This window comes from Marmota marmota, unplaced genomic scaffold, assembly GCF_001458135.2.
Source record: "Marmota marmota marmota unplaced genomic scaffold, marMar, whole genome shotgun sequence".
Classification (NCBI taxonomy): domain Eukaryota; kingdom Metazoa; phylum Chordata; class Mammalia; order Rodentia; family Sciuridae; genus Marmota; species Marmota marmota.
Window position 1 is genome coordinate 33,975,937 of NW_026000082.1, and position 15,377 is coordinate 33,991,313.

The following is a 15,377-nucleotide window of genomic DNA, read 5'->3' on the forward strand; positions in this document are numbered from 1 at the left end:
ACTAAAAAAAAAAAAAAAAAAGCAAGAGAAGCCTAGTCTCTTGAATCCTGACACTGTCACTTTTACCACATTCTATTTGCATTCTAATTATAGCTGGTACCCAAGGGGAGCAGAATTAGAAGAAGGGAATATCAAAGAAATTGTGGACATATTTTAAACCAGCCAACAGATCACTGAAGAAAACCATCTGCCATTATCTTACCATTATTAGTATTTTGGGTTATTTCCTCCCATTTTTTTTCCCCTTCCATTATTTTTTTTTCTTTTTACGTAGTTGTATCCATCAATTTTATATTTTGCTTTTTTTCACTCTATAGTGTTCTCTGGCATTAATGAAAAGGATGCTCCACCCCAAGCCAACCTCTAGGGAATGCTGGTGCTTGAATTCTCTTCCTTCCTCTCGGTACTCTTTTTTTTTTTTAGAGAGGGAGTGGGAATGGGGTGCTTGATATTTAACTCAGGACCTCATGCATGCTAAACATAAGCTCTACCACTGAGTTGAACTAAGTTGTTGCTTTTTTTTTCTTCTCTTTAATTGAACCCAGAGTGCTCTACCACTAAGTCACATCCCTATCCCTTTATGTTTTGTTTGTTTTGAGACAGGGTTTCACTAAGTTGCTGAGGCTTGAACTTGCAATCCTCCTGCTTCAGCCTCCCAAGTCATTGGATTACAGGAATGTGCCACTATATCTAGCAATGAGCTGAGTTATACCCCAGTTCACAGGCCTTTCTTTGATGGAAGTAGTAGAGGTGAGACAGAAGACTAATTAAAGATAGACTCCGACATACAAAGATTAGTGAGAAGATTCTTAAAACCATAAACTTTATTTATCAGATATTAGGAATAAGTGAGAGAATTCCAGGTAGCACTCAACCAAAAATCCCATGCTGTATAGATTTTGATTTTCATTATCCTCTCTCTTTGCAGCAACTATAGTTTCTCAACAGATGGCTTCAGTGGCTCAGGAGGCAGTGGTAGCCATGGTTCCTCTGTGGGTGTCCAGGGAGGTGTGGACTGGATGAGAAAACTGGCTTTCCGCTACCGTAAAGTGAGAGAAATTTATGATAAGCATAAAAGCAACGTGGGTGGTAAGTGTGGCATACAATCAGTCTAATTCTGTTTCTTCCTGATTTCCTACTTTCCTTTCTAGGGATTCTTTAGATAACCCTGGCAACTGCTTATTAATTTATTCCACAGCAGTTTGTTAATTCTGTATTTTAAAAATGCGGATGTGGGCTGGGGTTGTGGCTCAGTGGTAGAGCGCTCACCTCACACCTTCGAGACCCTGGGTTTGTTCCTCAGCACCACGTAAAAATATATGAATAAAATAAAGGTATTGTGTCAAAAAAAAAAATGCGGATGTGATTAAAACCCTTTGGGGAAGAAGCTCTGCACTTCTAATGGACATTAGACTAAATAGTTAGAATAATAGAAAAGCTCTTCATTTCTAATTTCTCTTGGCATCAATTTGGAAAGTTCTCTTTAGACAGATGACTTTTTGAAGGAAATGATTTACATAGATTATGTTTGATAACATGTTTTTGTTCTTGAGTCACAACCATTGTCAATATAGAAATAGGGTGCCAGATTTTGGAGGGCTAATTTCTGTAACCATCAGGACAAGTTAAGTAGAACTAGTTACTATGTTTGTAGTGGATGGAAAACTAGCTCTAGGATTATAGGTTAGCAATTTTAATGTGTTGTAATTTGAAAGACCTTGGAAATTATTTCTACCCGAAAAAAAATTTCAAATGTCATTCCTAAAAATCTGTTATTTGGAATTAATTAATCATATTTTATTCAAATTAGAAATCTAAATATCTCATTTGGCAGTTGAGAAATTAACATTCATCATAGAGGTAGTAGGGGGAGGAAATAGCATATCTGTGATCACATAGCAACTTAGTGGCCTGGCCAAATCACATCCCCTGACTTTTGGTCCAGTGTAGTTCATGCCATTCCTTTTTTAGTGAGGTACCCTTTTTGAGAAAATATTTAAAGCTGTGAACCATCTTCCACAAAAGTACACACATAAAAATGTTGCATGAAGTTTCAGGAATTATATAGACTGGAGGTATTATGTTAACTTTTCATCACTGTGACAAAACATCTGAGAAAATCAGCTTAAAAGAGGAAAGATTTTTTTGGCTCAGTTTCAGAGTTTCAATCCATAGTTGACTGGTTCCATTATTTCTGGGCTTGTGGTGAGGCAGTACATCATGGCAGAAGATGAACAAGATGAACAAGATGAACCTTGGGACAGCCAGGAAGCAGAGACAGAGGAAGGGGCCAGGGGCAAGACATAGCCCCCAAGGACACACCCCCAAAAACCCACTCCCTTCAACAAGGTACCACCTCCCAGTTTCCACCACCTCCCAATGCATCATTTATATATAAATCGATGGATTAATCTATTGATGATGGTCAGAGCCATAGTGATCCAATAACTTCCCAACAGCCCCACTTTTTTTTTTAATACCTGTGATTGAACCCAAGGACACTGAGCCACATTCTCATCCCTCATTTTATTTAGAGACAGGGTATCACTAAGTTGCTTAGGATCTCATTGAGTTGCTGAGGCTATCTTTGAACTTGTGATCCTCCTGATTCAGCCTCCCAAACTGCTGGGCTTACAGGTATGTGCCACTGTGCCTGGCACAGCCCTACTTCTAACAGTGCTGCACTGGGGACCAAGCCTTCAGCACATGAGCTTTTGAAGGACATTCCAAATTAAAACCACAACAGATATATTCTTCTAGTCAAGACCCTTAGTACTATATTATGTTGCCTTACAGAATGGTAAAAGTAGAGACAGAGCTTTAAAGTTCATTTTGGTTTATTCCTGTTAAACCCCTCTTAATTCTACATAAAAATTATGGGCTTCCAGATTTTAGAAATCTAATTTCCTTTTTTCAGATTTCCCTTTTTATTATATCTTCTTATGATACAGCCAATACTTTATATTTTGGCAACTTCAAGTCTTTTTACTTTTCTTCTTTTATATGCATTAGCCTTTGTTTTGTTGGATTTCATATGCAACTTAAGTCTATGATCCATTCCTTGCCTCAGTTCCTAGACTTAGTTTCATAAATGAAGTGATGCAACCTTTTATCAGAGTTCCCTGAGACTTCTTTGGAGAACAGAAATGTATGGTTACAGGATAATTTAACAAAAGTGCCATATCATACCTTAGTTAAGTATGTTGTACTAGTTTTGTTGTTTGTTTTATCCAGAATGTTAAATGAGAGCATCATCTAATTCCAGGCTTGCATTGTGAAACCATCAATTTGAAAATAAATTATACTTCTAGTTCTCCTCGCAAAATGTCTTCTGTTTTATGGAGTATTGTTAATAGAGCACAGTATTTTTTTTTTTTTAACTTTCACTACAGAAAATTCTGAGCCAGACTTGCTATTTAAATATTGTAACTCAAGTGTCTAATGACATGCTTCTATTATATGAGTTCTGTTTTGTTTTAACTATGTAGTCTTAGGCAGTGTTTTAGTTTCTTATCAATCTGTTATTTCAGAAATGAGTAAAGTACAGAAAAATGATTATTCAACCTGGAGTCTTTAACTATCATGTTCTGAGGCACATGGAATTGAAGTCACCATAGGGTTGTGGTGGTGGAAACACTACCTGAGACCATAAGCTCTTAAGTTACTGTGTAATCTTTGCCCATCATGCTTTGATTTCTTTAGAAAGAGATTAGAAATGCTGAAAACTCTTCCAGCTATAATACTTATTTCTCCTTCTTTGGTTCCTTATATCCTGTTCTGAAACAGTGCTACTTAAGTATAGTTTTTCATTTTGCATATTTATAGAGTTGGTGATGAAAGAAGGAGCTTGTATCAGAATCTAATTGTGCTGTTTCTACCAGCTGATCTTGTTATTGTGCTCCCTAGCAAAAATTTTGATGAAGAAAGTCAAAGTGGCATTTTGAATAGCACTACTCTAAAATTGCCCCAAGAAGAGAAATATTAGTTCAGGGCCTCACACTATTTCTTTTTTCTTTCTTCCTCTTTTTTTTATCTTTAATTTATTTGACACAATACCATTATTTTATTTATTTTTATGTGGTGCTGAGGATCTAACCCAGTGCTTCATGTGTGCTAGGCAAGCGCTCTGCAACTGAACCACAATCCCAGCCCCACCTCAAACTATTTTTAAATTGAATTTGTAAGTTGCTTTTTCAGTATCAGCAAGTATATGATGTCAAATGATAAATTTGTCTACTTTTGTTTCCAAAGGCCTCCTCAGTCCCCAGAGAAAGGAAGCACTACAGAGATTAAGAGCAGAAATTGAAGTTTTAACTGATTCCTGGTTAGGAACTGCATTAAAGTCCTTACTTCTCATCCAGTCCAGGTATGGGAATGATTCTTTTAGATCTCATCCTCTCAGAGAGATGATCTCTCCTATCTTAGTCCCATATAACCCATTTCCTAAAATAAGGTTTAGAATAGGGGTGAGAAATATTTAAATGACTGAGGCAAGTACTTAGGTGGGCAGCAAGGTTATTTTATGATAACAGCACACTCTAGAATTTGTTGTTGTTTAAGAGTTTAATTTTTATTTTTTATTGTTTTTTATGTGGTATCAAGAATTAAACCTGTGCTTCACCCTTGCTAAGAAAGCGCTCTACCTCTGAGCTATAACCCCAGCCCACACCCTAGAATTTTAAGAGAACATTTATATGTGAAATCCTTTTTCTTTTATTTTTTTTTAAAGAAAGAGAAAGAGAGACAGAGAGAATTTTAATATTTATTTTTTAATTTTCGGCGGACACAACATCTTTGTATGTGGTGCTGAGGATCGAACCCGGGATGCACGCATGCCAGGCGAGCATGCTACCGCTTGAGCCACATCCCCAGCCCCCTTTTATTTTTTTTAAATATTTTATTTCTTTTTAGTTGTAGTTGGACACAATATCTTTATTTTGTTTATTTATTTTTATGTGTTGCTGAGGATCGAACTCAAGTCCTCACACGTGCTAGGCGAGTGCTCTACCGCTGAGACACAATCCCAGCCCATAAATCCTTTTTTTTTTCCCTTGGTTTTTGCTCACAAACTAAAACTCACCTATAATCTCCACCCAGGAGATAAAAAAATCAAAGAATACAAGTAGGAGGCATATCACAGTTTCAGGAAATGTACCTAGGCCCCACTCAAGAAGGAAAGATTCAAAAGAAAAAAGAGTACATTAAGCATAATGAGGAGATATCAGCTTGAGACTTAAGACTAGGAAATAAATGCAGCCATATCTATACCTTCTTCCAAAGCAATAATTCCAAATCCACAAACCAAATAAACAGTAAAACTGACACTGAGGGGTCAATATCCAGTGAAGGTAAAGTACTCATGGAATTAATATGTATTCTGGAATCTGAGTAGCTGTTGTGTGAAGAGCAAAGAGAATTTAAATCATCTCATTTATGGACTAAATTATATTTAGATTAAATAGAACACTAAGTGAGACCTCTGTTGTAATTTGTAATGTATAATATCAATGACTAAGTAAGCTACAGCATGGTCAACAGGGAAATAAGTCATGAATCAAGTTGCTGCTCTTTATTTACTGAAAGACAAAATAAACAAACAGTATCTCTGCCCTTTTATCTAGAAAATAAAACCTGAGCTGAGCACCCAGTGGTGCATGCCTGTAGTCCCAGCTACTCAGGAGGCTGAGGTAGGAGAATTGCAAGTTCAAGGGCAGCCTCAGCAACATAGGGGGACCCATTCTCTAAAAATAAAAAGGGGGATGGGGCTCTAGCTCATTGGTAGAGTGCCCGCCTCACATGTGTGAGACACTGGGTTTGATCCTCAGCACCACATAAAAATAAATAAAGATATTGTGTCCAACTACAACTTAAAAAAATAATAATAATTAATTAATTAATTAAAAGGGCTAGGGTGTAGCTTAGTGGTAAAGCACTCCTGAATTTAGTCCCCACTACCAAAAGAAAAGAAAACTGAAGTTTTAAGAGTATTCACTAATAATACCTTACTTTGAGATTAGTTTTTGATAGTTAGATCATAAAAAGTTGGCCCATTTGAATTCTTGCTCCTAGGTTGGTTTAGTTTCACATTTTTCTTTTCCTTCTTGTTCCCTTCTAGAAAGAATTGTGTGAATGTTCTGATCACAACCACCCAGCTGGTTCCAGCCCTGGCCAAGGTTCTCCTATATGGACTAGGAGAAATATTTCCTATTGAAAACATCTATAGTGCTACCAAAATTGGTATGGTTTCTATTCTCTTTCTCATCACTGGCCTTACAATAAAACTTTCTACTATTTGTATATTATTTACCAGTTCACCTGTGAGACACTTCGTATATAATATCTATACAACACTTGTCTGACATTTCCAATGAGGTATTTGAGGCTTGGCAGTTATGTTGCTCACTCAAGAACTCACAGCTAATAATTCACATGAATATGCTTCTTTCTTTTATCATATTTGAAAGAACATAATTTCTAGCCTTGAAATCTTTTTTTTTTTTTTTTTTTTTTTGCATCATTTCAGGTTTCTCTTTTTCACATAGAATATGTAGTATGATAGGAAAAGCATTGGATTAAAAATCAAGGACTAAATTGTATACTTAAGTATAGTTAAAATCCCTTGCACCCAGTACAATGACTATTACCAAAAAAACAGAAAATAATAAGTGTTGAAAAGAATGTGAAAAAGGAAAAACTGAAATTGTGGTGCACTATTAGTGAGATTGTAAAATTATGCAACTGCTATGGAAAACAGTATGATGGTTCCTCAAAAAACTTTAAAATAGGAATACTATATGATCCAGCATATACCTACTTCTGGGTAAATATGCAGAAGAATTGGGGCTCAGATTCTTGAGTTGTGTCCAAATATCCAGAAGCAGGGTCTCAAGGAGATATTTACATACCCTTTTTTTTTTTTTTTAAGAGAGAGGGTTTTTTAATATTTATTTTTTAGTTTTAGGTGGACACAACATCTTTATTTTTATGTGGTGCTAAGGATCGATCCCAGTGCCCCATGCATGCCAGGCTAGCGCGTTACTGCTTAAGCCATATCCCCAGCCCTACATACCCATTTTTATAACAGGATTATTTATAATAGCCAATAAAAAGCAGCAAACCAGGTGTCCCATCAGTGGATGAATAGATAAACAAAATGTGTTGTGACTGTCATAATTGAACTATTACTCAGCCTAAAAGGAAAAGGAATTCTGTCACACACTGCAACATAGATAAACCTTGCTAAGTAAAATAAGACAGTCACAAAAAGAAAATATTGATTCCATTTATATGTGATACCTAGAGTAGTAAAACTCTTAGAAACAAAGTAGAACATTGGTACTAGGGATTGGAAGGAAACAGGGAATTGTTGTCTAATGGGTTAGAATTTTAGTTTTGCATGCTGGAAACTTCTGGAGGTCTGTTGCACAACAATGTGCACCAATACTACATTTAAAAAATGCTGAGTGGAGGATTTTATGTGTTTTTGTACCACAATCTAAAAAAGTTTTAAAGATTAAATTAGTAAATTTTATGGTGTTTTTGTTTTTTTGGCAATACTGAGGATTGAACCCAGGGAGAAATTTTAGGTTATACTTTTTTTAAGAGATGGGTTCTCCGGCTGGGGTTATGGCTCAGTAATAGAGTGCTTGCCTAGCACATGTGAGGCACTGGGTTCAATCCTCAGCTCCACATAAAGATAAATAAATAAAGATATTGTGTCCATCTACAACTAAAAAAAAAAAAGAGAGAGAGAGATGGGTTCTCACTGTGTTACACATATTTTACCACAGTTTTTAAAAAAGAAAATAAAAAGGAAGGACTAGGATTTAAGTCTAGTTCCCCCAGTTACTAGCTTTTACTATAGGCAAATTGTCTTTTTTCTTGATATAGTCAGTTTTCTCACATAAAATGAGAATTTATGAAGGAAGTCATAAAAATCAATAAGTACTTACTAAACAGATTAACACACCAGCCCTAGGGTCATATTTTTTTATTTTTTATTTTTTATTTTTTTTTAAATTTTTATTATTAGTTGTTCAAAACATTACATAGTTCTTGACATATCATATTTCATACATTTGATTCAAGTGGGTTATGAACTCCCATTTTTACTCCATATACAGATTGCAGAATCACATCGATTACACATCCACTTTTTTACATACTGCCATACTAGTGTCTGTTGTGTTCTGTTGCCTTTCCTATCCTCTACTATCCCCCCTCCCCTCTAGGGTCATATTTTAAATAGGACTAGGGAAAGCCTCTGTTTACAGGTAGATATCTTTTGAACAAAGACCTAAACAAGATGAGAGAGTGAGCCTTTAGCAGTTTTCCAGAGAACAGCCAACCAAGAAGAGGAAATGAAAAGTGGAAAGGCTGGAGGCATTTTCAAAGAAGTGCAAGGGAGAAAAGAATAGTAAGAAGTAGGTCAGAGAAGTTGAAGGAGAGTGGGGAGAGTTCTGTAGGGCCTTATTAAATGAAATACTGTTATAAGAGGCTGGGGTTGTAGCTCAGTGGGAGAGCGCTTGCATCACACGTGTGAGGCCCTGGGTTTGATCCTCAGCACCACAGAAAAATTAGTAAATAAAAATATTGTTTCTATCTATCTTTAAAAAAGCATTTTAAAAAAAGAAATGCTGTTGTAAGGTTGTTTTTAATATTTTTATTTTTATGTGGTGCTGAGGATTGAACCAGGGCCTCGCATGTGCTAGGCGAGTGCTCTACCACTGAGCCACAACCCCAGCCCCTGTTGTAAGGTTTTGAGAAGAGTGACATGATTGGACTTGAACTTTCAACAGATTAGTCTTGGCTGATGTGTGGGACCTTGAGGGAGACAAGTTAGGAGGTTACTGGAGTAATTCAACCTGTGATCATGACTGGCTTGTTCCATGTTATGGTAATGGAGGCTGAGAAAGAGTAAGTTAAATTCCAGGTAGATTAAAATTTAACATGAGCTCACACCTGTAATCCCAGTCACTCGGGAGACTGAGGCAGGAGGATCCCGAGTTCAAAGCCAATCTCAGGAATTTAGGAATTTGAGGCCCCAAACAACTTAGTGAGAACCTGTATCAAAATTAAAAAATAAAAAAGGGCTAGGGATGTGGCTCAGCGGTTAAGTGCCTCTGGGCTCAATCTCTAATGCCAAAAAATTTAGCATGAAAAGCAAAACTTTTTAATTTTTCAGAAGGAAATATAGAAGAGTATTTTAATGTCTTTTACAAAAGTCAAGAGGTATAAAAAGAAAAAAAAAAAAAAAGAACAGTTTGATTCCATGAAGCTTTTAATTTTTTATACATTGAGAGTCACAGACTGGGAGAGAAGATATTTGTAACACATTTATTGACAGTTTGCATACAGAATCCATAAAGAACTGCTGCAAATCCATAAAAAGCATCTTGAGATGTGCATGACCTTATGACTATGCAGTTTCACATATATAACTGCTTTCACACTGCAAGCAGAGTTGAATAGGTGTAACAGAGACATATGACCCACAAAGCCTGAAATATCTATCCTGACTGTTTGCAAAAAAAGTTTCCTGACCCTTACACCTGCATAATCTCACATGCATAATAAGACATGTGCAAGGATTATTTATAATAGAAAGTAATTAATTTTGAACCTGTCCATGAACAGAAAATAGGTAAATAGAAATATTCAAACAATAAAATACTATTTTGTAGTTAAAGTAAATGAACTAGGGCTGGGGATGTGGCTCAAGTGGTAGCGCGCTCGCCTGGCGTGCGTGCGGCCTGGGTTCGATCCTCAGCACCACATACAAACAAAGATGTTGTGTCGGCTGGTAACTGAAAATAAATAAATTAAATAAAAGGTAAATGAACTAAGAGCCTGTAATCCCAGCTGCTCAAGACATTGAGATAGGAGGATTGAGAGTTCAAAGCCAGCCTTAACAAAAGCAAGGTGCTAAGCAATTCAATGAGACCCTGTCTCTAAGTAAAGTACAAAATAGGGCTGGTTATGTGGCTCAGTGGTTGAGTGCCCCTGAGTTCAATCCCCAGTACCCAAAAAACAAAAAAGTAAATGTACAAGGGTTGGAGATGTAGCTCAGTGGTAGACCCCTGGCCTAGCACAAGTGAGGCTCTAGATTCAGTACCCAGAGTTTGTGAATAAACTAAATTATAATTTTAACAACACCTGTGAAGTGTGGAAGGAGTAGGGTGAAAAAGTGTTGAACACAAAAAACACATTGCAGTTAACATAGAATATGTTTAACATTTATATGAAGGTTTTAAAGTGTTTGCACTTTTAGGGGTACATAGTAAATTCCAAGTAAATCTGTAATATCTTATTGTTCTAATCTAAAGCAGTAGTGAAATGTTAAAAGCTTTTTGTTTGTTTTTGTTTTTGATACTAGGGATTGAATCCAGGGGCATTTTACCATTTAGCTGTACCCCAGTCCTTTTTGAAACAGAATCTCACTGAGTTGCTGAGGCTGACCTGGCATGTGTGGTCCTCCTGCCTCAGCCTCCTGAGTCACTGGAATTACAGGCTTGCACCACCATGCCTGGCTTTTGTTTTTAGTACTGGATATTGAACCCAAGGGCACTTTACCACCAGTCCTTTTTATTTTTTTGAGACAGGGTCTTGCTGAGTTTCTGAAGGTCTCGCTGAGATCTGAAGCTGGCCTAAACTTGCGATCCTCCTGTCTCATCCTCCCAACTCACTAGGATTACAGGTGTTGTTGAAGTGTTGAGATTTGACAAAACTGAGTTATTAGTAGGTAGCTTAGTTAGTTACTACCTACTACTTTGTTTGTTGTTGTTGTTATTGTTTATTCTCCATACTTTTTCATGTGGTTAAATATTCTGTTTACAAGGGACTGGGTAGAGGGGAAATGGACCTGAAAGCTCCCTTCAGATACAGCCACTGTTGCTGCTACTTGACTGTGCACTTCATAAGAACCCAGAGCACTCATTATGAGCTTCCCACACCTGAGAGGTAGATTTTCTGTGGTCCTCATTATACCGAGTACTGGTACCCCCAGGCTCATCAAACTACTGGAAATGATTTTATTCTCTTACAGTAATGGTGCTTGTTTGGTGAATTTCCTCAGTCTCAGTTCACCCACAGCTAACCTGCAGAGCTGCAGTGGGATCTGATGCCATGGGGACTGCAGTGAGAATTTTGAGGCTTCCTCCACAGTACAGTGAAATGGGAGCAAGGAGATATTTTTCAGTTCCTCTGAAATAATTTGAAAATTATGATTCTCATTCTGTGATCTTAGACACCATAGAGAATTCTCAGAATCATTTCTGGAAATATCAGTGATTTTGATAGAGAAAACCCAGAAACTAATATTCTCCAAAGGTTTGGTTGATCTTACAGTTCACCACGTTCAGTTGCTAGACTTTTGTTAAACTGACTAGCCTCTTTCCTCCTGGACAGAAAAGCTCATGCCCAGGATTGTTCTGAGAATGTAAATACAAGTATTCTACCAACTTCATTGGAGTCTTTTTTTTTTTTTTTAATGTGTGTAGCTTGCTTATTTGAACTAATAACTCTCTTAGTCTCTTAGTTCTTTTAGAGGGGACATTCATTTACACACATTTCATCCTTGATCAGTGCATTCCAGGACAGTGAGAATGTCTTTGGGTCCTCAACCTTAAATATGAGGTTCATTTTGCTAGGTCTTGGGGGAAAGCCTGAAATCAGACTCAAGTTCTTTTCTATAGACAGATCACATTAGACTGTGGGTTTGGAGACTTGGCTTAATTTTTAAAGGTGTAATGGCTCTCTTCAGCACCTTGAATGTAATAAGTATTCATTATTAATTCAATTATTTAATGTTTCAACTAAATCAGGGTTCAATACATGGACTACAGCCCTCCACTCAACTATGTGTGAGATTAATATACATTTACTCAGCAAACAGCATTTGAATGTTTCCTCAGAATGTAAGGTATGACTGTGCTATTATGAAATATTAGTACTGAAAGCACCTGAGTGCTCTAAAACAAGCCTTGTGTTATAAAGACTGAAACCCAGAGTGGATTAGAGTCTGGTTCAGGAGACCATCCATCTGTTTTTAGATGCCACATTGGCTTGTATATGCTCAGATGATCAAGCAGGACTTCTAAGTATAGAGGTATATAGTCTTTCTAGATCAGTCTTTGTTATGTATTACAGTCATTTTCCAGCAGATGACAGTAGATATCTTGAGGAGGCAGCACCTTTATCTTTTCACAGGAACCCTGGTGCAAAGTACTTTTGCATCTGGCAAGAACAAAGAATGAGATTAATGGAGCAGGATGAAGAAGGAAGCAAAGTTAGGACCTTACTTAACTGAAGCAGGCAGAAGCAGGGAAATAAAATACAATAGAGCCAAAGAGGGCTGGGGTTGTGGCTCAGCAGTACAACGCTTGCCTAGCATGTGCAAGGCTCTGGATTTGATCCTCAGCATCACATAAAAATAAATGAAAACAAAGGTATTGTGTTCAACTACAACTAAAAATAAATGAATATTTTTTTAAAAAAAAAGGCTAAAGAAAGAGTAAGAAGGAAGGGGCTGGGGATTTAGCTTAGTTGGTAAAGAGTTTGCCTCACATGCAAAAGGCCATGGATTCAATCCCTGGCACCACAAAAACAAAACAAACAAAAGAAAGAGCAAGAAGAGATTTGATTTCCTTTTATTTACACCCAGAAAGTATCTTTCCCACAATGTCATCGTGTGCAGGTTTTAGGTGTCAGGTTCCAGATGAAATTTGCATTTTTTTAAATGTTGTTAGGCAGTTTATTCTTTCACGAAATACAAGTATTCATTTTTGCATTCACCACAGAGCCAACAAACATTTCTTGTGTAGTGTGTGCCAGAGACTGGGCCCTGTGCAGAAGCATGTTCTGATCGCCAAGTGTTCTGTTGCACTGGATGTGAGATGACCCACAGATCCTGCCATTCTGTGGGCTTGTGAGGTGTGTCCTATCTTCTAGCCAGCTGCAGGAAATAGGGCTTGAGAAGGTGCCCACAATGTCACTTGGTGTGAAATTTGCATTTTGATACACTGCAGTTTTCCTTAGAATTGTCTGCAGTAGGGCCGGAGTTGTGGCTCAGTGGTAGAGCACTTGTCTGGCATGTGTGAGACACTGGGTTCGATCCTCACCACCACATAAAATAATGATATTGTGTCCACCTACAACTAAAAAAATACATTAAAAAAAAAAGAACTGTCTGCAGTAGATTTCTGTCACTTATTTCCCAAGATCAGTTTTAGTGATGCAATATCTCAGTTGCAGCCAAAAAGTATAGTAAGTGAGGAAATGCCAGATGTGGTAAATGCAGTTGCCATATTACTTGGTCATTTTTTTCTGTTTTACTCTCACTCTCCTCCCATAAGACCTATGACCAAGACCATTTCTGAAAAATGGAAGGAAATGACTTTTTTTTGTCTGTAATTTATTTCTAAATAAATCAGGACCTTATGGTTTCACTTTTCTTTTTTTTTTTTTTAAAGAGAGAGATTTTTTTTTTTTTTTAATATTTTAGTTTTCAGCGGACACAACATCTTTGTATGTGGTGCTGAGGATCGAACCCAGGCCGCATGCATGCCAGGCGAGCGCGCTACCGCTTGAGCCACATCCCCAGCCCTCACTTTTATTTCTTATCAAAATCATTCAAAATTTAATTACCATGTAATCCAAGCAGCAGAGGAGGCTGAGATAGGAGGATCACAAGTTTGAGGCCAGCCTCAGCAATTTAGCAAGACCCTGTCTCAAAATTAAAAAAAAAAAAAAAAATCATTCATTGTGGCACAATAATGGCAATTGTGCAATGGTATATCATGGCACAATTCCCAGGGCTGGGAATTGGGTTTCAAATCCCATTTTTAGCTACTACCTTGTTTGTAATCTGGAACAAGTCACCAAACCTATAAAGTCCCATGATTATCTGAAAAGTAAGGAATGGTATCTCACCAGATTATTTTGAGAATTAAGTGAAGAAATAATAGAAAGGTATTTTGTAAGATATAAAATACAGGAGATATATGAAGTATTTTCAGGAAGAAAGCTGTATTCAGAGCAGTCACACAGCCTAGACCCATCTCTTCCCATTTTTAGAAAATCCTTTACATTAAGATCTTAGGAACTTCACCGTCAATGTAAAGCCTAAAATAAGTTGTTGTTGTTGTTGTAATGACACAGTTTCTCAGTCTTTGGACAGAGGGTCCTACTGGATCTCTGGCTTCCACCCCTAACTCCCACCAAACCATAGTGCCACTTAGTCTGTTAAGCACTGACAGGTGAATGTAGCAGCAAACCCTGGTACTGAAAAGAAGATAGGAGAAAAATATCCTAATAGGAAATTTCCATTTTTCATTCAGGTAAGGAGAGTTGCTTTGAGAGAATTGTGTCAAGATTTGGAAAGAAAGTCACATATGTAGTGATTGGAGATGGACGAGATGAAGAAATTGCCGCCAAACAGGTAACTGATTTTTTAAAAAAGGTCTGGTTATGCATGGAGCAATTAGGAAAATGGTAAAAACTACAAAATTGGGGCTGGGGTCGTGTCTCATTGGTAGAGCACTTGCCTGGCACATGTGAGGCACTGGGTTCAATCCTCAGCACCACATAAAATAAATAAATAAAGATATTTTGTTCATCTACAACCAAAAAATGTTTTTTAAAGAAACTACAAAATCTTAGCAATCTGTTTTGTATTAGTAGTGTTTCTCTTCTCTTCCTCTCCCATTTTCTTCTAAAGAAAGAGAAAGACAATAGTTTTTTTTCCTTAAATGGAATTTTCCCTCTAAATTGGTAAATCCTCTACCCCCTCCTCCCTGCCAACTCAAAAATCTTAAAAGCTTCCAGACCTGTTACAGGGATTTCCCATCACTAAACCTGAGATATGGGCCCCATCTTTTGTCTTCATCTAAGAAGGCAACACCTTCTCAAGAGCATCAGACTTAATTGCAAGAAGGCAAATCATTCTGACTTTTGCGGGCTTCAGTATTTCAGAAAACAAACAAACAACAAAAACAGCTCAATCAGTTTGGAGTTGTTTTTGTAGAGAAAGTCCTTCCTGCTTTTAAGCCCCAGAAAGTTTGTTCTAATGGTAACCCCATCACTGTACAGGTCCCAACTCACGTCATCCCTTCTCTTTTCCTTTGTTTCTTGTTTTTGTTTTTCCGGTACTGGGGATTGAACCAAGTGGTACTCTGCCACTGAGCTACATCCTCATCCTTTTGTATTTTTTATTTTGAGACAGAGTCTCACTAAGTCACCTAGGCTGGTCTTAAATTGTGATCCTCCTGCCTTGGTTTCTTAAGTCATTAGGATTACAAGCTTGTGCCACCTGCTTCATTATGTTTTCATTTACTACTTTTATTAGCTATTCAGGAACCTTTTCTTTTTCACATATGTAG

General features: G+C 37.2%; 1 protein-coding gene across 8 annotated transcripts in view; it reads left to right on the forward strand.

Annotated features, from left to right (window-relative positions):
• Eya3 (EYA transcriptional coactivator and phosphatase 3) overlaps positions 1 to 15,377 on the forward strand; it is a 102,505-nt gene that overhangs the window by 82,158 nt on the left and 4,970 nt on the right. For all 8 annotated transcript variants that reach the window (XM_048816002.1, XM_048816001.1, XM_015485413.2 and 5 more), the window contains 4 exons: positions 929 to 1,089; positions 4,252 to 4,366; positions 6,116 to 6,237; positions 14,337 to 14,437. In XM_048816002.1, coding sequence (XP_048671959.1) covers positions 929 to 1,089; positions 4,252 to 4,366; positions 6,116 to 6,237; positions 14,337 to 14,437 — 499 coding nt within the window. The remainder of the gene's footprint in view (positions 1 to 928; positions 1,090 to 4,251; positions 4,367 to 6,115; positions 6,238 to 14,336; positions 14,438 to 15,377) is intronic.